Below are 22,851 nucleotides of genomic sequence, written 5' to 3' on the forward strand. Positions count from 1 at the left end.
GTGTTAATTCGCCCAAAATGAACCAAAGTCAGCCCAAAGGGGCATGAGGCTAGGGAGGCTGGAGAGTCAGTAGAAGTAGGACCTATTCTCCTACTCAATGCAATCCTACTCAATGCAATCTCGCTACTCAATGCAGAACTAACATAGGAAAAGGACTAAGCTCACAAATAGTAATAAATAACTATACGACAAATGAGGCTACATGTTGCTTGTGTGACTAACTATGAGGGGGCAATTTTAACCTTTATTATACCAACTGTTACCAAAACTCAAAACCGCAACACTACCCCCTCTCCCTCGTCAGACTCGTCCCCGAGTCGAACCTACAACAATTGGAACGACCGGTTTTGAGAAAGATCTGGGAACTAACTTTTACTTTTACATGTGACATATATATGTGGTTCCCCCTAGCGTTTAATCTAACCCGTGTGTGTAACAGTTTTAAAACACTAAATATGTCCCACCTATTGCGTTGAGTAGCTACTCTAACAGAATCACGCCCACAACTAACCAAATTGCGGAATGTTTCCAAACTAAACATAAAGCCGGTGGGCAGCATCTTATATTTACAAACACAGGAAACTTACTTATTTACAGTTCTATGACCCAGGACCTGTCCTTTTTGGAAAGAAGATTGGAGGGGAAGAGAAAGCACAGCAAAGCACAAAAACACACTCATAAAGTCATAACACTTGCTGCTTGCTTCTTCTTCTTGCATCTTGCATCTTCTCATTGCATCTTCTGTGTGCATAAACCTTACAATTCTTCTTGTCCCTAGCACACCATAATAAAAATGTTCAACAATGTGTTTATTGTTTGTCTTGGCCAAGCAGGGCCAACCTTATGTGGTCCGACTGTGTGACATTGATGCCACTCAAAACAAGTGGTCCGAAGATGCAAGGTGATGCTGCAGAAAAGTGCTACACAGCAGCGGTGTAAGGCCACAAAAGACTTGTGGTCCATAAGTGTATAATTGTGCAGCAAAGTGTTGTGGCAGCAAAGTGCTGCACAGGTGCAGCAAAGTTACAACAAATGATTCGGCAGCAAAGTGCCATGCAGTTCAGCTGCACAGGTGTAGCAAAGTGCAGCAGGGGTGCTGCACAGATGTAGCAAAGTGCAGCAGGATGCTGCACAGGTCGCTGGTGCTGCACAACTCCTCCTCCAAAATTGGTCCTGGGGTAGGGGGAAAGACAAAGCACAACCGGCAACGCGGAAAGGGCGCAAAGGTACACAGCAAAACAAGGTGATGCAACACGAGGGGCGCGGAGGAGCGAGCAGAGCAGACTCGTCCCTAACCATCCGTACCCCCCAAAGTCGGCTTACACTACAGTACCCAAGCCCTTCCTTGTATTTACAAATTCGTCTCTAAGTCTTGTCTCCCAAATCCCTCTCTACTTCCAAATTCGTCTTCCAATCCCTCCCAAGAAGGAAGAGATGGAACAAACACACAATGTCACTCTACGTCGTGATGCATCTCACTTACTCAAACAGTTTACCAGTGTCCTGGTGTGGAGCTTCGTCTCCTCGGTGAATGGCTGTGGATGGCACGAAGGGATTTCTCTTCCTAACTACTCTAGCAACATTAACTTATTTAAACTACCCGGGGTCGTGCCCTGCCAATCGGCCATCTTTAAACTATGTGGTTCTAAAAACCGAATTCCCATTGACCACTCTGCGATGCCCTACAAATTTGGGTCTCACTCCCCAATTTTTATTTCTGTGCCCTTGCACAATTTCGGGGCTGGGTCGTGTGGCTGCACTAGTAGGTCTAACTACCTGCGCACATCCGCCACTGAAGTCGCCACCCGAGCTTACCTGCTCCTACGACTAACTAAACTGGGGGAAGGCCCCTCCTGGCTCTTCACCCCCTGATGCCCTCCTTGGCATTGGGCTACCCGGGTCCTTCCCTTGGATCCTCGGGCCCCACTCAACACTACACAACTACCCTAACTGGCTCCCAGAGCCTACCTGCGGCCTCACCTGGCCGACAAACTACCAGCGGCGGAGTGCCCCAATAACCATACACACCAATTAAACCACACGCCCAGCCATTTCACTGACTCATGCACCCTCCAAAGCACTACTTGGCCACTACCTGCACTGCAGGTGTCAATATCCAAACAATTTACCTAAACCCACTACGTAGGTTTACACTACCCACCCCGGGCATTCGTGAATGGGTCCATCACTCCCCATTCACTCCTTCGCACCATGCAATCCACACCTTTTATTCCCACACTAAGCATTCCACACCACTTATTCGCACACCAAATTTGCACACCTTATATCTCGCACACCAATTATTTCCACTCCCCAAATATCTTGCACACCTCTTGTGCTCGATACAATTCCTCACACAATTCCACTTATCTTCCACACACAATTCCTCAAATAATTCCACAAACACACAGCATCATCTATCTAGCTGCTTTTCCCCTAAACCTCGTGCTTCGCCATCATCCTTTACACCAAACAGTCCCTTCGTCATTATCATCCTTCTAAGCTACCTACGTCCCCACTATAGGTACAATGTCACTGCTTAAATCTCATGTTCTCTACAGTCTGCTAGATCCCTATCATTATCCTAGCCCTCCCTCGGCTAGCTTTCACTGCCATCCCCCTAAACTAATGCTCATGAGCCCTGGCGTGGAATGGTGGCACCACCATTCCCCCATGTGGGGTACCATTTCCCAACACTGCTCTCATCCGTCCACTACGCTTGAGCCTCTCCATGTGGAAATACATCGTCGTCACGGCTCGGCCTCGGCGGCCCGAGCGATCCATTTGGGTGGTTTGTTGCCTGTCTGGGGTGTCCGTCCAGCATTTTCGATCCAGGGGAGGAGGCATGGACGGGCCGAGGTGCTGGAGCCCATCCCTGCACGGGGCCTCGCGGTCCCACGCATGATGACCCAACCGACCACGGTCGGAGCACCGCACTCACCAGGGTGCGTGACTTCGAACTCTCCAACCTCCCCTTGAACCTTGCCGATGGCCTTTGCTGCCACAGCATGGCACCAACCATACAGGGTGGGGACCAGCACGAATCGTGCTCGCCGGTCCTCGCGGGTCCGACACAGAACGGATTCCCTCCGGTCTCTGCAGCACACAACTCATCGAGGGCTCACGTATGCTACCCGTCCCACTTCGCGCTAACCCCCCGGTCGGTGTCGATGCTTGAGACATGCTCTCACCACTCGTGACCCACTCCACACTCGCACACCCAGGCGTCCCCGTGACTCTCATACACTCCGTTAACACACACTCTCCTCGCACACAGTCTGGTGTGCATTCTTTCTCACACACCGTACTCGCACCCTTCACAAACACCGTTACACACTCCTCTTCTAAGCACTCTTCTCGTGCACACTCTGTAACACAAATGGGTGTGCACTCTCCTGGTACACACCCTATCATCGCACACTTCTCTCTCACGCACTCTCCTCATGCCCACTCTCTTGTTACATACTCTGTAACACCCACGGGTGTGCACTCTCCTGGTACACACTCAATCATTGCACACTTCTCTCGCACACAGTCCGGTGTGCCTTCTCCCTCGCACTCTGTAACACACTCTCCCATTACACTCTCCATTACTGCACACTCTGGTGCACACTTTTCTCACACACACTCGTGCTCCAGTGCACACTTCTCTCTCACACGCGTGCCAGTCGCCATTGTACACCGCACAATGGACTTTCACGACCGCCCGGGTTTCGTCTCTGCCCCAAGCGCGCCAAAAACCCATTCGTGCCATGCACATTCGCGCCATTATATCTCACCTTTGGGAGCTTCTTTTCCGCCAGCAGCACCTGCAAACTTTTATTGGGGTTAGCAAGCATGACATCACGATGTGAACACGAACTTTGAGTACATTCCATTACTTCCCTCGATTCAATTTCTGATTCTGTCGTCTCTTCGGCCCCAATTGTTTCCTCTTCAATTTGAAATATTTCCTCGATGACTGCCGGCGCGCATAAAATTTTTCTGTCCAATTTGGCGGCCGTCGGCTTTTCTACACCCTGTGTCGATTCCTCTATAGCCCCAGTCAACTTAGCTGTGCTCTGCCCAAACTCGCTCCACACGCGTTCCCCACACTGCTTCACCTCGTCGCATCCCAATGCGACCTCCTCGCTCAACCCGCTCCTTATGTCCTCCCCCATTTCTTTTATTTCCTTTTTCGACGCCACTCTCATTTTTTCCAATTGATTCTTTTGGATGTCCATTTTGTTTTCCAATTCTTTAACCCATCCTTCTTCCCTGGGTGGATTTGTCACTCATTTCTTTCATTTGGCCGCCCATTTTGCTTTCCAACCCCTCCATGTTACACCTTGCTTCGTCCCTCATTTCTTTCATTTCCCTTCTTGATTTGTCCCCCTCTACTTTCATTTGATTAGCCATTTGCCCACTCATTTTGTCCATGTACGCCATCATTTGCGCCACGAGTAGCGGCAGGTCCAAACTCGCTGGCACCGCGAGCTCGGCTTCCACCACCACGTGCGAGGTGCCGCCATTTTCTACCCCTGCTGCCGGCCCTTCATCAATTTCCTCTTCTTCTACCAACCCTTCCTGTAGGTCTTGGGTCATTAATTCTTCCTGATCGTCTACCTCATCTTCTACCCCCACCGGCATTCGATCGCCTTGACTAGCCATGGTATGAGTTAAATTTGTTTTTAATGCTAAATTTCGGTCGCTCGCAATTTTGGGGCCAATTCGTCCAAAAAAGGTTTCGTTAGGTTTCCAAATCCCACTCCCCGACACCAATTGTTACGGCCAATATGTAAAATTGGTGTCCAAAATTTTGTCCAAAAATTTTGTCCAGGGTTCCAAATTCCACTCCTGACTACCAATTGTTACGGCCAATATGTAAAATTGGTGTCCAAAATTTTGTCCAAAAATTTTGTCCAGGGTTCCATATCCCCACTCCTGAATACCAATTGTTACTGTTCTCTGCCGCCCTTCCTACCCTTACTAAGGGGGGATTAATCCCCTTGTTCTTGCTGGGCTTGGCGGAACCGAGACTTGAAACGCCCCCACCGGGCGAGCGCAAAGTAGGGTTTCGGGACCAAGTCTTGCTCATACCTAAATACCTGCGCCGCTACGGAAACGAGGAAGCAAGCCTCGCACGAGCCACGTGTAATTTGAGTATGCCGAGCGGATTGCGTACACGTGGTCTGCGCAGTTACCTAGATATTGGAACCCAATTCAAGCGGTTTTAGTCGTACCACGCTTATTCAATGGTGGAAATCACAAGGACGATCGAATAAGAAAAAGGAAGAACACATGTTTAATTATTAACCCCACACGTATGTACAATTTGGTAGCAGCAGAGACACAGCGCAGAACTTAAAGTCTTATTCTTAACCCCCAGATGCGGGCCCGCCACACTAACACAGGGACTTGCAGGCAGGTTGATGTCCCGACCAAACGCGTCAATGTGGTCGTTCAGGAATGGCCCCGTCCGGCTCTCAACATTCCTCGTGCATCCCGTGAAGATGGAAAGCAGGTGGTGGGAAGATCCTCGTAGCGTGTCACTCGGACAAAAGGGCAGCCGAAGAGGTAGGAAGAAAATGCATGTCTCTCAGTGCGGCTGGCAGTTACACAGCCGTTATCACTCGCGTAACTGAAGGCACTGTACACAGCTCGGCTTAAATCTCAACCGAGCGTCGCTTTATATATGAGGGCGTATTCTGGTGCATGCGCATTTCCGCTCCGATCGCGTATCTCTCAAAGTTCTCTTTGGCTCAACGCGCTCTTTCAATTCATCAGCCAGTCCTCATGATTCCTTTGTTCAACGAGTCCTGCCACGCTAGTCCTCCTGCGCTAGTCCTTTGTTCAACGAGACCTCTCGCGGTGGTTCTTTTGTTCAATGGTCAAGCGCCTCTCATCAGTCCTCTCCCATCACTGGTTACTCGTCAAGCTCATTACCCATCTCATAACGTGTTCACTTGTCAAGCGCCTCTCCCATAACTGGTGGGGGCTTTCGCACGACGGGTTATATCTGCCACGCCCTTAGCCTGATGGAATGTTCCAACCACGCCCTATGATGCAGTGCTGCCACCACACGCTGTAGGCCCTGATTGGCGCCTCATGCTTACCGTCAGCTCCCCTGCCGCCCCTCATTCGGCACCGCCCCGACCCTCCTAGGCCTGCCTCATGTTAATTCACCCAAAATGAACCAAAGTCAGCGCAAAGGGGCATGGGGCTAGGGAAGCTGGATAGTCAGTAGAAGTAGGACCTATTCTCCTTACTCTACTCAATGCAGAACTAACATAGGAAAATGACTAAGCTCACAAATATTATGAAATAACTATACTACAAATGAGGCTACATGTTGCTTGTGTGACTAAGTATGAGGGGGAAATTTTAACCTTTATTATACAAACTGTTACCAAAACTCAAAACTGCAACAATATATTGCTTGTTCATTTTCTTATAGGTATTGCTAGAGATCGATTCAGAATTAAACTCTCTGTCTGGGACAATGTTGTAACTCTGGTTTTTACAACACCCACCAAGAAACTTGTTGCTCCTAATTGTCTCCACGGTGGAACCATTGATGTACATTGGGGAGTGGTCTGCATGGGCCTTCCTGAAATCCACAGTCATCTCTTTTGTTTTATCCACATTAAGAGACAGATTATTGTTACAACACCAGACTGCTAGCCGCTCCACCTCCTCTCTGTATGCTGACTCATCATTGTTGCTGATGAGTCCCACCACTGTCGTGTAGTCAGTAAACTTGATGATATAATTTGAACTGTCCTTGGCAGAACAGTCATGAGTCAGCAATGTGAACAGCAGTGGACTAAGCACACAGCCCTGTGGGGGCGGCAGAGGGTGAGGGGGTGCGGGGATGTTATTTCCGATCCGGACTGTCTGAGGTCTCTCGGTCAGGAAGTCCAGGATCCAATTACAGAGGGTTCAAGCCCAACAGGCCCAACCTCCCGATCAACTTCTGGGGGATAATTGTATTGAATGCTGAACTGAAATCAATGAACAGCATTCTTACATTCGTGTTTTTGTTTTCCAGGTGAGACAGGGCCAGATGAAAGACCGAGGATATGGCATCCTTAGTAGACCCGTTGCGACGATATGCAAACTGGAGGGGGTCTTGTGAGTTGGGGAGTCTGGTTTTCATATGGCCCATGACTAGCCTCTCAAGGCACTTTATAATAATTGATGTGAGTGCCACAGGGCGATAGCCATTAAGGCAGGACACTGTTGACTTCTTTGGCACTGGTATGATGGTGGTGGCCTTAAAGCATGCTGGGGCAACCGCCTGGCTCAGCGAAATGTTGAAGATGTATGTGAGGACGTCTGCTAGCTGGTCTGCACATTCCCTGAGCACACGACCAGGTATTATGTCAGGTCCAGCAGCCTTGCTTGGGTTGACTCTAGATAGGGTTCTACTAATGTCAGCTGTGGGCAGACAGAGTACCTGATCATCAGGAGGAGGGGTGGTCTTCCTCGCGGGCATGTTGTTGAATGCATCAAACCGTGCATATAAGTCATTCAGCACATCTGGGAGGAAGGCATCACTATCGCAGACATGTGGTGTGGTCTTGTAATCGGTAATGGCCTGAATGCCCAACCACTTGTGCCGGGTGCCTCTAATGTCTCGGGATATAGCCATGGATTTTCCGTGCATACGTGCACTTTGCCTCCCTAATGGTGCGGGACAGGTTGGCCCTCGCTGTTCCGAGGGCTGCCTTGTCACCTGATTTGAAGGCAGCATCACGGGTTTTCAGCAGCGCATGGACCTCTGCAATCATCCATGGCTTCTGGTTGGCTCGTGTAATGATGGACTTGGAGACAGTGACGTCATCAATGTACTTACTGATGTAACCATTCACAGATGCTGCACACTCCTCCAAGTTAGTAAGATGACCATAGGTAGCAGCCTCCTTGAACAAACTCCAATCTGTATGGTCAAAACAGTCCTGGAAGCTGAGGTAGCTCCAACTGGCCACACTCTGATATGTTTCAGAACCGGCTTGGAACATTTAAGCAACGGTCTGTACGCTGGGATTAGCATAACAGAGATGTGGTCTGAGTAGCCAAGGTGCGGACAGGGTACAGCCTTGTGTGCATCGCGAATTTTCGTGTGAACTATGTCCAATGTATTCAACCCTCAAGTTGCAAAGTTAACATATTGATAGAATTTAGGGAGAACCGACTTGAGATTTGCGTGGTTAAAAGCCCCAGCGGCAATTTAAAAAAAGCCGTCGGGGTGTGCAGTCTGCAGTTCGCTGATTGCTCTCATGGAGTACACACAGTGCCTCATTAGCGTTGGTGCTGGGAGGGATGTACACAGCCATGGTAAAAATGGTGGTAAATTCCCTTGGCAGATAGTCGGACCGACACTTAACCGTCAGGAACTCCACCAGCGATGAGCAGTAGCTCGAGACCACCATAGCGTTTTCGCACCAATCTTTCTTAATATAAACACACAAACCACCTCCACGGGTCTTACCGGACATTGAAACTTCCCTGTCCACACGGAAGGAGGTTTAGCCCGTTCAATTGAATGGCCATATCAGGAATGTTGTCATGGAGCCAAGTTTCTGCAAAAATAAAAACATATCAGTCCTTCATCTCACCCTGGGTAGTTTGTTGTAATCTGAGGTAGTCCAGTTTGTTTTCCAAGGAACGAACATTGGAGAGTAGAATGGACGGGAGAGCCGGTCTGTTGGAGTTAACCTTTAGCCTGGCATGGATTCCAGCTCGCTTGCCGTGCTGCTGTTTTCTCTCGCACCGCTTGCGGCGCCTTCTCATTCGGTCCACTGCGACAGGCGGCGCCGCGGTCTCTGGGCCTGGTTCACGTAGCAAGCCAAGGTTACTCAGCTTATCCGTCAAAATAGTTAGCTGGTAAGACGAGCGTTGTTTTCTGATTTCCAACAAGATCCGGTGGTCGTAGACATGTGCACGGGTGTTCCTGAGATGCACTTATATCTCGAAAAAACATTTGACCAAGAGACAACATTTAGCACCGTTTCTTCCGGACCCAGAGAGGTCGATGCGCACCGCCATTTCTCCGCCAATGATTACTTCATTGGTTTCAGTTGTTGCTTTTGGATCATGTTTCCAGGGGCGCCGCCGGGGATTTTGGGCCCCATGAAAAGATATCACAATGGGCCCCTATGAAGCACATGCGCACATTTTTTCGCCGACATTTTTGCCAGGAGGTTGAAACAATGCTTATATTTCTGCATACAGTATGGAATTCACTATTTGATGCAAGACTGATACCCACACAATAAATGTGCTAAAGGCCATCTTTTACAGTCTAAATGTAATTTTAATGGTAAGAATTACAACATACATTAACCTCTTCAATTAAAATAAATTAACATTATCATCTGAAGAATGATATAACAAACAAAATAATAAAATCAGCAGCATAGTATACATACAAGTATACATACCAAGTGTGGTGATCCAATATCCATAGCCATGCCATTTAGTTATCACTGGTCTATTAAAAATGATAGGTTAATAATTTAATATTGAGAATTTCTACCTAATGTTCTAATAATTTTTAGGGCCCCTGTCAGTGCAGGGCCTTTGGAATCATCCTAACATTTCCCCCCCTTATAGCGCCCCTGCATGTTTCCATGAGTTTTCTGGAACTGTAATGTTGAGACTTTTGCGGATGGGTTAGTGAATTACTCCACATTCCTTGTTGTGTACTTTGGTGTCGCCCAAACAGCATTTTTGTCTGTTGGTTGTTTTCTCGTATAGTTGTTGTCTTTCCCCAAATGGTGCAATCTCATCTCCACTATTTTGTTTGCCAGCTTTTATTCCAGCCTTCGCTATTCCTCATTGTCCTTTTACTCCTTCACATCCCTGTTCCTTCTGTCCTTGTGTGTTATCATCCACTGTTCTCATTTTCATGCCATTCAATTGTCTTGGTGTTTTCACTTGTTCCACAATTGTATGTGGGGTCTGTTTCCCCTCCCTGTTAGGGTGGTACTTTGTCTCTTTCACCTCTGTCTCACCACGCCTCGCCGGTCCCCAGTGACGCTCTGCATTCCAAACCATTGCTTCATCGCGCAGTCCCTCCCCGCGCCATTGTGGACACTTTTCCACCTCTCCTCTGTCCATCCCTGGCGAGTGCGTGGCTCTCATCCTCCTCATTTCATCTGCATGTTTTCTGGCCTTCACCGTTATCTCTTTTATTTTATTTTTATTTTAGGATCAATGTGCCGTGTATTTTTTTTGGAGGGGTGGAGGGGGCTGCAATCCATACACACCTCGTATCGGACTTCGTCTCTCCTCCTTGATTATCCTCTCTCTCTCTCTCCCTCTCAAGTTACCAGCCACCTCGTCCTAGAATCTCCCATCGACACTCAGGGAGCCACACGGTTCTCCCGATTCACGAACCGCCTCGGAATGTCGACTGTGGAATGGCGGGGGGGAGGAGGGATCGTGGGTTTGCAATTTACACGCGCCTCGTATCGAGCTTCATCACCAATCCTTAAATAACTCTCTCTGTCCCACTCACATCACCAGCCCTCTCTCAACTGCAGCTCCTTCCTTTCCTTCCCTTCGTCACCAGGGTCCTGGTTTCGGGACTGACATTGGTGGGTCTAAGCCGTGCGTCTAAGTGAGATGGTGTGACGAGATTATGTGCCAGCTTCTTTGATGCCATCTTGTGTGTGTACATCATGGTGTATCCATGTCCTTGCTCATCAATGAGGTTTGTCTGCGTCTGTCCACTAACTTTTTTTGTACCATTTGAGCTTTCTCATCAAGTTTTCAACATAACTTTGTTGTGAGAATATGGAGAAGACAAATTAATAATTTGGTGAAAAGGTCAAAGGTAAATGTCACGTAAAATCGTCAAGTTTTATCCAATTGACCTGAAATTTAAAAAATATGCACACTGGATCACTGCATTGGTTCACCAATCAAAAGCTGGAAGCCCATTGTTTTATTTTTAAAATATTTTTACAACAAACGGTCAAGGTTGCATAAAATCAACAATTTTCATCCAATTATCGTGAAATTTGAGCAGGGTTTGCATATTGGGTTGCTGAAGCCGATTGCCTTTGAAGTCAAAAGGTAAAGGTTGCCCAAAATTTTCAATTTTTTGGTTTTTTTCTGTTTGATACTTTCATCATGTTTCGCAGATGGAAGACGAATAAGAAGTCTGAATGCAAAGTGCATGGGGATGGGCTTTACATTTTCAGATGTTTTCTCGTTTTTTAAAGTGATTCTTAACTTTTGAGAGAAGCCCGGTGTTACTTAGCGGTTAATTTGGCTAGTTTCAGATCTTAGGGTCTTGAGTTTGAGCCCCAGCCCTGCTGTTAAATAACATCAGGTGGGTTTATTCAACCTGTCATCTTTGGGTTAATGCCAAATGATGCCTGTCTTCCATGATGCCTGTCAAAATGAGTGCCAGTTTATTGGAAACAGGTGATTTGTCACTATTGAGAGGGAACAAATGGGGCCAAAAATGATGTGTAGAGGTATATTTTCAAAAGGTTGTTGATGGATTGTGACAAAACTTGTTGGATTATTTGGGTAGGTGTCGAGAACAAGCCGATTAGATTTTGCTTTGACCTGATCTGCATCCGGATCTCATCAATGGGATACAAAAATGTAAACTGTTCAGCCTGGTTGTCATTTGTACATCAGCTCGTCAGGGGTGTTTTCTGGCCACCACACTTTCAGCGCTTGAATCGACTGGATCATGTCGGAGAGATCTAGCTGTGCTGCATCGTTTGAAAATGTAAAGGTCTCTGACCTTTATTGTGCAGATGATCCAGTCATCTTTGTGCAGACTGGACATCCTTCCTTATGGGGTCGGTCCTTCAAGGTGATGATTGAGGAGTCGGGGCTACTGCGATTATGGGACTCCAGGGTCAATACTAAGATCCAGTCTTTCAATGACATCGTCGATGCTACCATCCGGTTCGTAACTCTCTGTGGCGAGGATGTTGAGATCACTTTGAGATTCACTCACCTTGGTAGTGATATTAATGTTTCCACATGTCGTCAATGAGATATTTGAGCCCGAGGGCCGACCATATGCCTCGTCGTTGCAGTAGGTTGGTCGGTATTTCAAGGACATAGGATTGGGCTGCGCATCGTGCTGTTTGGGGGATGGCAGCATGGAGTACCGGTAGAAAGTGGGTGTGACGATGGGCTTAGATGTTACTCGTATATTTTGAACACGAATTGGAACTTGAACCAGTAAACAAACCTGTTGTTTAACAGGACTTTGGCTGTGAATTTTTACCGACCACACATGCGGAGAGAAGAGCGAGATAATATTGTGATGATTGTGAAACCTCTCCCCAGTGCAAGAACATCTACAAACATGTAGAACTCTCTACAACCATGTTTCCCAAACTGGGGGCCATGGTGTATTTCTCGGGGGGGCATGTGGGCCATCACATAAAAAAGGTTGGGAATCCCTGCTCGAGAACCAGTTATGCTGTTAGTTTACGTGCACAGATAGACCTCCATACGTTGTCCAGAGGGAAATGGGACAAATGTGTTGGGTGGGTTTGTTAGGTTTTCCTCTTCTCTCCAAATCTCTTACATGATGCTCTTGCATCTTTCCAACACAACGACATTGCAGACAAAAACCCTTCACTCACTCAAAACTGCTGGGAGGGAAAGGTCGTTGGCCGTATGGGGAAAACCATGCCAAGAGGAACGGCCGACCCTGGGGACGAGCCGGACATTCGGAATGATTGTTGTTCCGGGAGTGTCAGCTGGTACATGCTGCGCCGAGTTAAAGCCCACACCACGACCTCTACTTCCAGGAACTCCACCTCCCATGCCAATTGAAAGAGCTATCAACGATTGGCCTCTTGGTCCCTCTGTTCGAGGTTTACAATCGCACGTGACACTCTTCTTCTAAAGTTTAAAGCTTGCACTGCACACACTGTTCTCATTCCCACTCACTACATTCTGCTCTCATTACCCCCTCCCTTTTTCCTTGTTTGGTTTCCCATTGCAGGATTGACACACGTCCGTCGACGCGTGCCGAGGGTGAGTCGGAGGTATACCATATACTTTGCCCTCCATATTTATCCTGTTTACCTCCTTTCTATATTTTTTCCTTACTGGTTCTGTTGGAGCCATGTCTTGTGCATAAATAAATGAAGTAAGAATGCCTGAGGGGGAAATAAGTGCTATGGGTAAGATCTGCTCTTTTGTGCCTTTCTTGATGTTTGGTTATTGTTTGATGTGCTTGTAAACACACTACATGGCCAAAAGTATGTGGACTCTCGAACATCACACCCATATGTGCTCGTCAAACATCTCATTCCAAAATTATGGGCCTTAATATGGAGTTGGTCCTCCCTTTGATGCTATAACAGCCTCCACTCTTCAGGAAAGGCTTTCCACTCGATGTTGGAACATTGCTGCAGGAATTTGTTTCCATTCAGCCACAAAAGCAGCATTGGTGAGGTCTGGCACTGATGTTGGGTGATGAGGCCTGGCTCGCAGTCGGCGTTCCAATTCATCCCAAATGTATTTGATGGGGTTGCAGTCAGGGCTCTGTGTAGGCCAGTCAAGTTCTTCCACACCAATCTCGACACACCATTTAGGTATGGACTTCGCTTTGTGCACAGGGAAATTGTCATGCTGAAACAGAAAAGAGCCTTCCCCCAAACTGTTTTCACAAAATTGGAAGCACACACTCGTCTATAATGTAATTGTATGCTGTGGCATTAACATTTCCCTTCACTGGAACTAAGAGGCCCAGCCCGAATCATGAAAAACAGCCGCAGACAATTATTCCTCCTCCACCAAACTTTACAGTTGGCACTATGCATTTGGGCAGGTAGCGTTCTCCTGGCATCCACCAAACCCAGATTTGTCCGTGGGACTGCCAGTGGGTGAAGTGTGATTAATCACTCCAGAGAACACGTTTCCACTGCTCCAGAGTCCAATGCCGGCGAGCTTTACACAACTCCAGCCGACTCCTGGCATTGCTCATGGTGATCTTCGGCTTGTGTGTGGTTGCTCGGCCATGGAAACCCATTTCATGAAGCTACCGACAAACAGTTGTTGTGCTGACATTGCTTCCAGAGGCAGTTTGGAAGTCGGTAGTGAGTGTTGCATCCGAGGACATACGATATTTATGCGCTACGTACTTCAGCGCTCTATTGTCCCATTCTGTGTGCTTATGTGCCCTAACACTTTTCCACTGTGCTGTTGTTGCTCGTAGACGTTTCCAGTTCACAATAATAGCACTTACAGTTGACTGGGGCAGCTCTCGCAGTGCAGAAATTTGACGAACTGACTTGTTGTAAAGGTGGCATCCTATGACTGTGCCACGTTGAAAGTCACTGAGCTCTTCAGTACGGCCCATTCTACTGCCAATGTTTGTCTTTGGAGATTGCATGGCTGTGTGCTTGATTATATATATATATATATATCCCTGTCAGCAATGCGTGTGGCTGAAACAACTGAATCCACTAATGAGAAGGGATGTCCGCATACTTTTGGCCATGTGGTGTGTGTGCTCCATTATCTATATTATAACAGCCGTAGGGATTCTGTTGGACGTCTGTCCGGGGGTGTGGCGAAGTCGGTTTGCAGAGTACCTCCACCCATAGCTCCACCCATTCTTGGAGAGGCTTCATGTAAACAAATATCCACCATTTTATTACCTGGAATGGCTTTGAGGCCTGTTTAGTTAGGCCCATGCTGTCTTTCTCTCTCACACAGGTTTATTTCAATTCTAATTCGATATATCATTTCATTTTTAACAGTCACTAACATAGTGTTAGACTCGGTTGAAAAAAAACGGGAGGAGAATCCCAAGAAAGTTTCCGTTTATAGAACGAAATGAATTCTCAAAGGCCTGTAAACGAAAGCCCATTCATTGAGAGTCACCGTCACGATTTTATCGAATTCACCATCTGATTTAATTTTTATCGATGGTTTTAGACTCGGTGTCAGAAATAATTGAGAACATTCACGCACACACGGGAAATTGCCGAGATATATTTATAAAAATCGCACCACGATGATACACGAAAATACACCGCCTAAAATAACAGTCGGGGAAAATGTCGACATATATTAAAAATTCGCTTTTCCTTTTCCGTTAACATTTATTACTTTTACGTTTTATGACAGTCGGCACAAAAACGACATGTATATCTTCGTTCTTTCTTATTTCATTCAACATTATTATCCGGAAGTAAAATATGTTTCAGGAAATTACCGAGAGATATTTCTTCGTTTTTATTTCATTAGTTACTAGCAGAAGTACCCAGCGTTGCCGGGCGGGGGAGGGGGGAAGTGCACGTACACTTTAAACATGTATATACATGTGGGACGTGTGTGTGTGTGGGACGTGTGTGTGTGTGTGTGTGTGTGTGTGTGTGTGTGTGTGTGTGTGTGTGTGTGTGTGTGTGTGTGTGTGTGTGTATATATATGTGTGTGTGTGTGTATGTGTATGTAGGCTAACCCCCGCTCTCGCAGGGAAAATGGCCTTAAAATGCATGTTGTTGTATGTGTATGTCTATATATATGTGTGTGTGTGTGTGTGTGTGTGTGTGTGTGTGTGTGTGTGTGTGTGTGTGTGTGTGTGTGTGTGTGTGTGTGTGTGTGTGTGTGTGTGTGTGTGTGTGTGGAGATGTATATATGTGTATAATGTGCATATATGTGTATATGTGGATACATATGTGTATACATATTTGCATATGTGTATATGTGTCTGTACGTGTGTGTGTGTGTGTGTGTGTGTGTGTGTGTGTGTGTGTGTGTGTGCATGTGTGTCGATGTACGTGTGTGTGTGTGTGTGTGTATGTGTATATGTGTGTGGGTGTGTGTGTGTGTATATGTAAACATGGGCCGGTGTGTGTGTAAAGTGTGAGGAGGTATTGGAGAGGAAAATGCAGAAATAGATTTTTTTTAATCGCGCCATGATGATAAACTAAAATACACCGCCTAAAATAACAGTCGACATATATTTAAAATTCGTCACACACAGCCATGCCCGTGGGATTCCCACGGGTGACCCCGCTAGTTATTTAATATTGTGTGCTTGCAAATACATGACTTTTCTTTGGTATATGTTTTTCCATCCTGCCTGTTTTTCTTATTTCCTTTAGTGGCTTGATTTATTGTGTACAAATAGATAGACAGGACCTTTTGCCTCACAGATCGCTCATGCCACTCGTCGTCGTGCACTCACAGTTACACTCAACCGTATATAATAAATAGATATATTGGTTCTCTCACATCGTTCACTCTCACAGCACAGATCCTCCTGGTGTCAGTGCATTTAACTTTGCCATGTCACATTTCATCTCAGCAACGACTTGAATTCCTGAACGAGTTACTGAAAACAGGTATCTTTACTTCCACCACCAAAGGTGGATGGAGGTTATGTTTTCACCACTTTCTGTCTGTCCGTTTGTTTGATTGTGAACAAAATATCTCAAAAAGTTGTGGACGGATTCGAACGAAATTTGGAAGAGATGTAGCGTATGTGACAAGAACGAAATGATTCGATTCTTTTTTTGGACAAGTATGTTGATCACTCCGGTTTGTGTTTATTCGCTCACTTATACTTGTCTACAGGAAACCATTTTAAACCGATCTTCGTGAAACTTCGCCAAACCATAGAGTTGGTGGTTCGAAAGAATCCTATTTATTTTTGATGTCAAAAGGTCAACCGAAGCCAAAGTTCAACAACTTATCTCAATTTTCTAAAATCCTCAATTTTCATCCGATTTACTTGAAATTTGAATGTAATTTTCATATCAGCTGATTGAATTCAACCACAAACAATTTTTGAAGTCGTAAGGATGTGCTACTGAGTCGCATTCTACTTTTATTTTCTTTTATTAATTTTTTTGTATGCAAAGTCAACGCCAAAGTAACAGCGAATACATAAAACACAAAATCAAGCAGAGACATTAAATATAAGGTAAAGGGAGAGGGAGACAAGATGGGGAGAGTGTGGGAAGCACACAAGCACAACAATAGAGACCAGGGACATCGGTCGATCTGTGGAAGGGAGGGGTTTCTGGAAGGGGTGAGTAAAACGGCATGAAACAAAGAGACAAATAGACACTACTTGGGCTTTCAGGAAAGACATCGGAATTTGAAATAGGTGGATTTTGGGTGTATTAACTGGAGTCGAAAAGATCAAGATTTTGGATGGGGGAAGATAAGATATTGTGGTGAACAGCTGTTTTAAAGACCTGAATGGAGGAGTGGGATTGAATAGAGGGTGGGAATTTGTTCAAAGGTGAGAGAAAAGAGGAATGAAAAAGTGAAGGTGAGCAGAGAGTCTTGATTTTTGGCAGTTTCACCTCAAGAGGGTTGCTGACAGATCTTGTGCATCCTGCTGGAATATTTGGGGGACAGAACACAAACAGATCAGGGGGAGCTAGGCCGGAGAGGAGTCGGTAGAAGACAGGAAAACCGCCAGCCTGCTTGCGGCGAGAGAGTGAACAGATAGAGAGGACTTTCCAGAGAGATGGATCGATCATTAATGAAGACCAGACAAGGCACAGGGTCCAGAACACTGCCTCGAGGAACTCCAGCCTGGACAGGAAGGGGAGATGAGAGAATTTCATTCAGGGCCACACGTTGACTGCGACCGGTGAGGAAGTCCGCAAGCCATGCGTGGAGATTTCCATGGATACCATAGGAGGAGAGTTTGGTGAGAAGAGCGTGGTGCCAGACCATATAGAACGCACGAGATATGTCAAGGGAGACGGCTCGCGTTTTCCTGTTTGTCATTGAGGACCTCCATCTATTCATAAGACAGCAGAGGCAGAATGTCCATATTGGAGTGGCCTGGTCTGAATCCAAAATGATGATCAGTGATCAAGTCATTGGAGAAGAGGAAGGATTTAACATCAGAAGCGATAATGGATTCCATGACCTTGCTGATGATTGGGTGCAGGCTGTTTGGTCTGTCGTTGCAGGGATCTGTTTTTGCACCTTTTTGTGTAAAGCGATAATGTTGGCTGATTTCCAAGCAGATGGATGACCTTGAGCAAAAGAAGGAGTGAAGGGAACAGAGAGTGGTTTTTTTTAGCGTGGCAGAGCTAGATTTAGGACCCGTGGGCTGATGCCATCTGGTCCATTTGCGGAATCATAGTTGAGGATTGACAGAAACTTCTCCAACTTGTGGGGAGACAAGGACACAGAGTCCGGGAGCAGCTGGGTATGACTGGTTAAAGTGGGTACAGAGAGCGATGGGTTTGGGACACAAATTGTTGAGGCAAACATGGAGTTGACAATCAGCTTTTTCACGTGCATTGTCAGGTGTGTGGCCGTTTGAGGTAAGGGAGGGGATGGAAGGGAAACAAACACCAGAAACAGATTTGACCAGACGCCACCAGGACTTGGAGGACGGAGACAGGTTTGGAAGTTCAGTCTTGAGAGCAGAGATATTCGTTCCTGGTCTCCTCAAGGTAGACACACACTTGTTCCGAGCTTTGTGAAAGGAAATTTTGGGAAATTTTTAACGCCATTAAATTTCGGAATATTTTTTCGATGAATTTTACAAACTTTATTTCATTGAAATGGAATTAAATACTTGAACACTGTTGAACACAAATGGCCTTCTTGTTACTTCCAATAACCTCCAGTTTAGCAGTACTTGGGCATGTTAAATAGGTTGGTGAATAAGGCTGATGTAGAAGACTGCTTCAATAATGCTTGACATCCGGAATTTTTTCTTTTTAACAATCTTTAACTTCATTACTATCTTTAAATTTAAGTATATATTCCATGATGTAACATGTTCTGTGAATTCTCAAGATGTTTCTCAATCTCATTTCCCTGCAAATTGCTGACGCTGATGTGTACACAGGTGATGTCTGTCCTGCAAATGTGGAAGGCAGACAACACAACAATGATTCATCTGCCACAGAAGATTCCAAAATGTGCTTCTGCAACGGAAAGTTCAAATGATATTCACATGACAAACGGAAGTGCTTCCTGTTTTTCAACTGGTGAGTGGAAATGTACAAAATTAACATTCAGCACAATATTTTGTGTTGAGAAAATATAAAATTTTCGGAAAATTATTTTGCATTTTGATTTTGAGCAAAAAAATAAAATGTTGTGTTCTTTATTTCTGTAGACCAATCCAGAAGCAATATGTGACAAATAATGTGAAGTTGCAGCTTGACACGAAGAAGAAGAAGCCTTGTTTGAAGAAACGATCACGAGATCAAGACTCACTTCCTATAAAATACAAGTTCATGTCTGGGACTCACAACACCAAGATTAATATGAAATTAAACAAACACAAAAAGGTTCCAGAAAGGCGAATACGTAATAAGTGTAATGTGTGCAGATTGGATTTTGCTACAACAAGTAACAACAAAATACACATGAGGCAAGGTATTCAGTTAACCAGAAGGAGAAAGCTATCGTGAAAGCGTGCAGCCCTTTGGACATCTACCTTGTCAGCACAACGTCTCAGAGTACCATCTGTATCCCGTGGCAACCAGCGGAACTCCGTGATGAAAGCCATGCAGCTGGCTGTCACCAGAATGTCCACAACAATGACTGCAAACTGGTGTCAGAAGGCAACAAGAATCTCAAAATGCTAACCCCTTCTGGGTCCTCAAACTAAGTTTAAAGAAAGTGACATCTTTAAAAAAACAAGTACAAAAAGTTTTAATTAAAACAAAAGCCGCGTCGATGTTACACAATGCCTAGATGCAGCTGTGCCGAAAACGTCGATGTTATAGGCACAGGACATTCCTATTGATTCGATTACTTGATGTTATTTTTGTGCAAAGTGAAAATATATCTCGGCAATTTCCCGTTTGTGGCGACGAATTTTTAATATATCTCGGCATTTTCCCGTCTGTTATTTCAGGCGGTGTATGACTGACCATGCCGCGATGTTAAAAAAAATATATCTCGGCAATTTCCCGAATGTGGCGACACGTGAACGAAGCTATGCTCCTCTCTCCACATTATTGTGACGACGTATAAATTAAATATTTCATCGTGACGATTGTCATCAAATGGACGAATTTTTAATATATCTTGGCATTTTCCCGTCTGTTATTTCAGGCGGTGTATGACTGAGCATGCCGCGATTTAAACAAAATATATATATCTCGGCATTTTCCCGTCTCTTATTTCGGGCGGTGTATGACTGACCATGCCGCGATTTAAAAATATATATATCTCAATGGACTTGAAGTTACAGGCCTTTGAGAATTCATTTCGTTCTATAAAGGGCAACTTTCATCGGATTTTCTTCCCGTTTTTTTTTCAACCGAGTCTAAAACTATGTTGGCGACTGTGAAAAATGAAATGATATATCGAATTTGATTTGAAAGAAAACTGTGTGAGAGGAAGACACCACGGGCCTACAAAACAGGCCTCAAAGCTATGCGAGTTAATAAAATGGTGGATATTTGTTTATATGAAGGCTCTCCCAGAATGGGTGGAGCTATGGTTCCCAGAATGGGTGGAGCTTTGAGGTTTTGTCTTCTCCGCAAGAACAAGAAGAAGAAGAAGAAGAAGAAGAGGTGGTAACAACAACAACAGCAGCGTGCACTCTATGAGCAGCGTCTGCGACGCGGCTAAAAAGGAAAATTTATTAATTTGGATCTCCATATTCTCATAATAGAGGATAGTTAAAAAATTGATGCCAAAATCTCAAATGGTAACAGAACTTCATCTCTCAATCTGATCTTGGATCTCGTTGTGCTTCTTTCAGGGTCTTCCTTAGGTTGCCAGTTAGTAATTCCTGTCTCTGTCCTTGCCATGTATCCAGCCAAGTACCATTTGAGTTTTTTTTATTATGACCAGTGTTTAGGAATTTTGTTTTCCATCTGATTTAGTTGTTTTTCTTATCCATTTTTGGTTTTGCTCAGATGGCATCTTTTCATGGCAGTTTGAACATCAATTTTTACTCGATCTTTGCTGTCATCCTTGTTTTATTGCCATGTGTGACATGTGGAGAACACCCTTGTTGTAAATTGTTTAACACAAGAAGACTTCTGCTTATGTTTTTCATGAAACTTGAATTTGTGAAGGGTTTCTCAATAAAGAGAGGTCCTCGAAGTACAAATGCACTGTCTGTGGATCAAATTCAAATTTGATCAAAGAAAAAAAATGTTCAAAAACAGAAGAGTTGGCTTGCAACAAGTTGGCTGCACAGGGTAAGTAATCTATGAATACCATCGAGTTGTGAATATGTAATGGCACATTATGATCAATTAATTAATCAGTGAGTGGAGAGTTTGGAGTTGTCCTTATCCCTGTAAGTAATCCTGATCAAACTGAGAGTTGTTCACCAAACCGGTTGAAAGCCTTGCATCGCATTTACCATCATGACTGCACTTCATGTCATCACTGATTGCTGCCAAGCAGCTCAGTTACACAGTTCCCAATGTGGAAGCCCACACAGCTGGTTGCTACCACATTTTTCTCAACATCAATGTTAATGCATTGTTGATGGAGGGAATACCTTTAAACACAGACTTTCAAAGAAGTGAAGAGTGGAACGAACCCCTCCTCCTTCCCCTCCTCCCCCCCCTCCCACCCCCAAAAAAGTTTGAGATTTTGGCCAGTATATAATGGCGGGTCAAAACAAAACAAAACAAAAATTCCAAAATCAGATCCTTGCAACTGCAGACCAATCAGCCTGCTCCCAATCATCAGTTAGGTCATGGAATCCATAATCGCTTATGACATTAAATCCTTCCTCTTCTCCAATGGCTTCATCTTAGATCATCAATTTGGATTAAGACCATGCCACTCTACTCAGGAAATGCTGCTTCGACTGTCTCAACAATAGACGGATGTCCTCAACACCAGACAGGAAATCAGAGCTGTCTGACAGACAGGAAATCACTTGACATATCTTGTGCCTTTGATATGGTCTGGCACGCCACAATGCTCACCACCAAACTCTCCTTATGGTATCCATTGAAATCTCCATGCATGGCCCATGGAGTTGCTCCTGTCGTATTCAACGTTTAGTTCTAAATGGAATTCTCTCATCTCCTCTTCCTGACCAGCCTGGAATTACTCAAGGCAGTGTTCTAGGCCCTGTGCTTTTTCTCCTCTTCATCAGTGATTTTTCTGACTCTGGAAAATCTTTATCTTTTTGCTGATGACTCCACCCTCTGCCGTTCCGTCTCTCATCCTTCAGATCGCCAGTTCCGGGCAAAAAGCAGCCTCTTAACTCTCTGCAGACTTGGATAAATTTATAAGCTGGTCAAACACATGGAAGATGTATTTCAATCCTGAAAAATCTCACACTCTCTCCTTGTCTCTCTGAAAAGACAATCTGGAAAACCCTCACATCTACTTTCCCAACAATCCTCTTTGAAAAAGTTCTGTCTTTCAAGCGTTTGGGTCTCACTATCTGCCGTGCTCTTTCATGGGAAAACCACATGTCCAAGATGGCCTCCATAGCCAATCGCCACTGGGCATTCTCCATCGTGCGAAGTCCTTCCATAGCACTGCTGAGCTGCTCACCACCTTCAAACCTTTCATCCTCACTTTGATGGAGTATAGCTCTCCCTTCTGGGCTGGTGCTCCTGCCCCATACGTTGTGCGGCTTCATGCTGTAAAAACCAAGGCTTCTAGAATCATTGGTATCTCGCACGACGAAGCTGATTATGAGGGCGTTTCACTCTCATCACAGGCAGGTTGGCAGTCATTGTTTCTTCGATCAAGTCCTCTCCGGCCTTGCACCCCATGCTCTGTCTGTTCTCTGTCTCCCAAATATTCCTGCAGGATGCCCAAGTTCTGCCAGTAAAACTTTTCTGGTGAAACAACCACAATCAAGACTTTCTACTCACCTTCACTCTTTCATGCCTCTTTTTCCGCTTCTGGAACGAACTCCCGCACTCTCTTTAATCCCACTCATCC

At 45.4% G+C, this 22,851-nt stretch overlaps 2 protein-coding genes across 3 annotated transcripts in view; one reads left to right on the forward strand and one right to left on the reverse strand.

Moving 5' to 3' along the window:
- The window catches only part of LOC144889616 (E3 ubiquitin/ISG15 ligase TRIM25-like), a 111,320-nt gene extending 102,278 nt beyond the window's left edge, over nt 1–9,042 (reverse strand). For both annotated transcript variants that reach the window (XM_078770565.1, XM_078770562.1), the window contains exons 1-2: nt 8,656–9,042; nt 8,474–8,564 (exon numbers count right to left, since the gene is read on the reverse strand). The gene's annotated coding sequence lies outside the window, so the exon portion shown is untranslated. The remainder of the gene's footprint in view (nt 1–8,473; nt 8,565–8,655) is intronic.
- Nucleotides 9,043–10,515: 1,473 nt separating this feature from the next.
- LOC144889861 (uncharacterized) lies at nt 10,516–21,040 on the forward strand. The gene is made up of 5 exons (XM_078771066.1): nt 10,516–10,583; nt 12,590–12,842; nt 12,974–13,005; nt 18,812–18,953; nt 19,085–21,040. Exons 2-5 carry the CDS (start codon nt 12,701–12,703, stop codon nt 19,105–19,107), a joined length of 339 nt encoding a protein of 112 aa, XP_078627192.1. The 5' UTR covers nt 10,516–10,583; nt 12,590–12,700; the 3' UTR covers nt 19,108–21,040.
- Nucleotides 21,041–22,851: the final 1,811 nt, after the last annotated feature.

This window comes from Myxine glutinosa, chromosome 1 (assembly GCF_964187855.1).
Source record: "Myxine glutinosa chromosome 1, kmMyxGlut1.1, whole genome shotgun sequence".
Classification (NCBI taxonomy): Eukaryota; Metazoa; Chordata; class Myxini; order Myxiniformes; family Myxinidae; genus Myxine; species Myxine glutinosa.

Coding starts and splice junctions, on each gene's coding strand:
- LOC144889861 (XM_078771066.1), top strand. CDS start 12,701: ATGATTGTTGTTCCGGGAGTGTCAGCTGGTACATGCTGCGCCGAGTTA. Junction 12,843..12,973: donor TCTTGGTCCCTCTGTTCGAG/GTTTACAATCGC, acceptor TTCCCATTGCAG/GATTGACACACGTCCGTCGA. Junction 18,954..19,084: donor TGCTTCCTGTTTTTCAACTG/GTGAGTGGAAAT, acceptor TTATTTCTGTAG/ACCAATCCAGAAGCAATATG.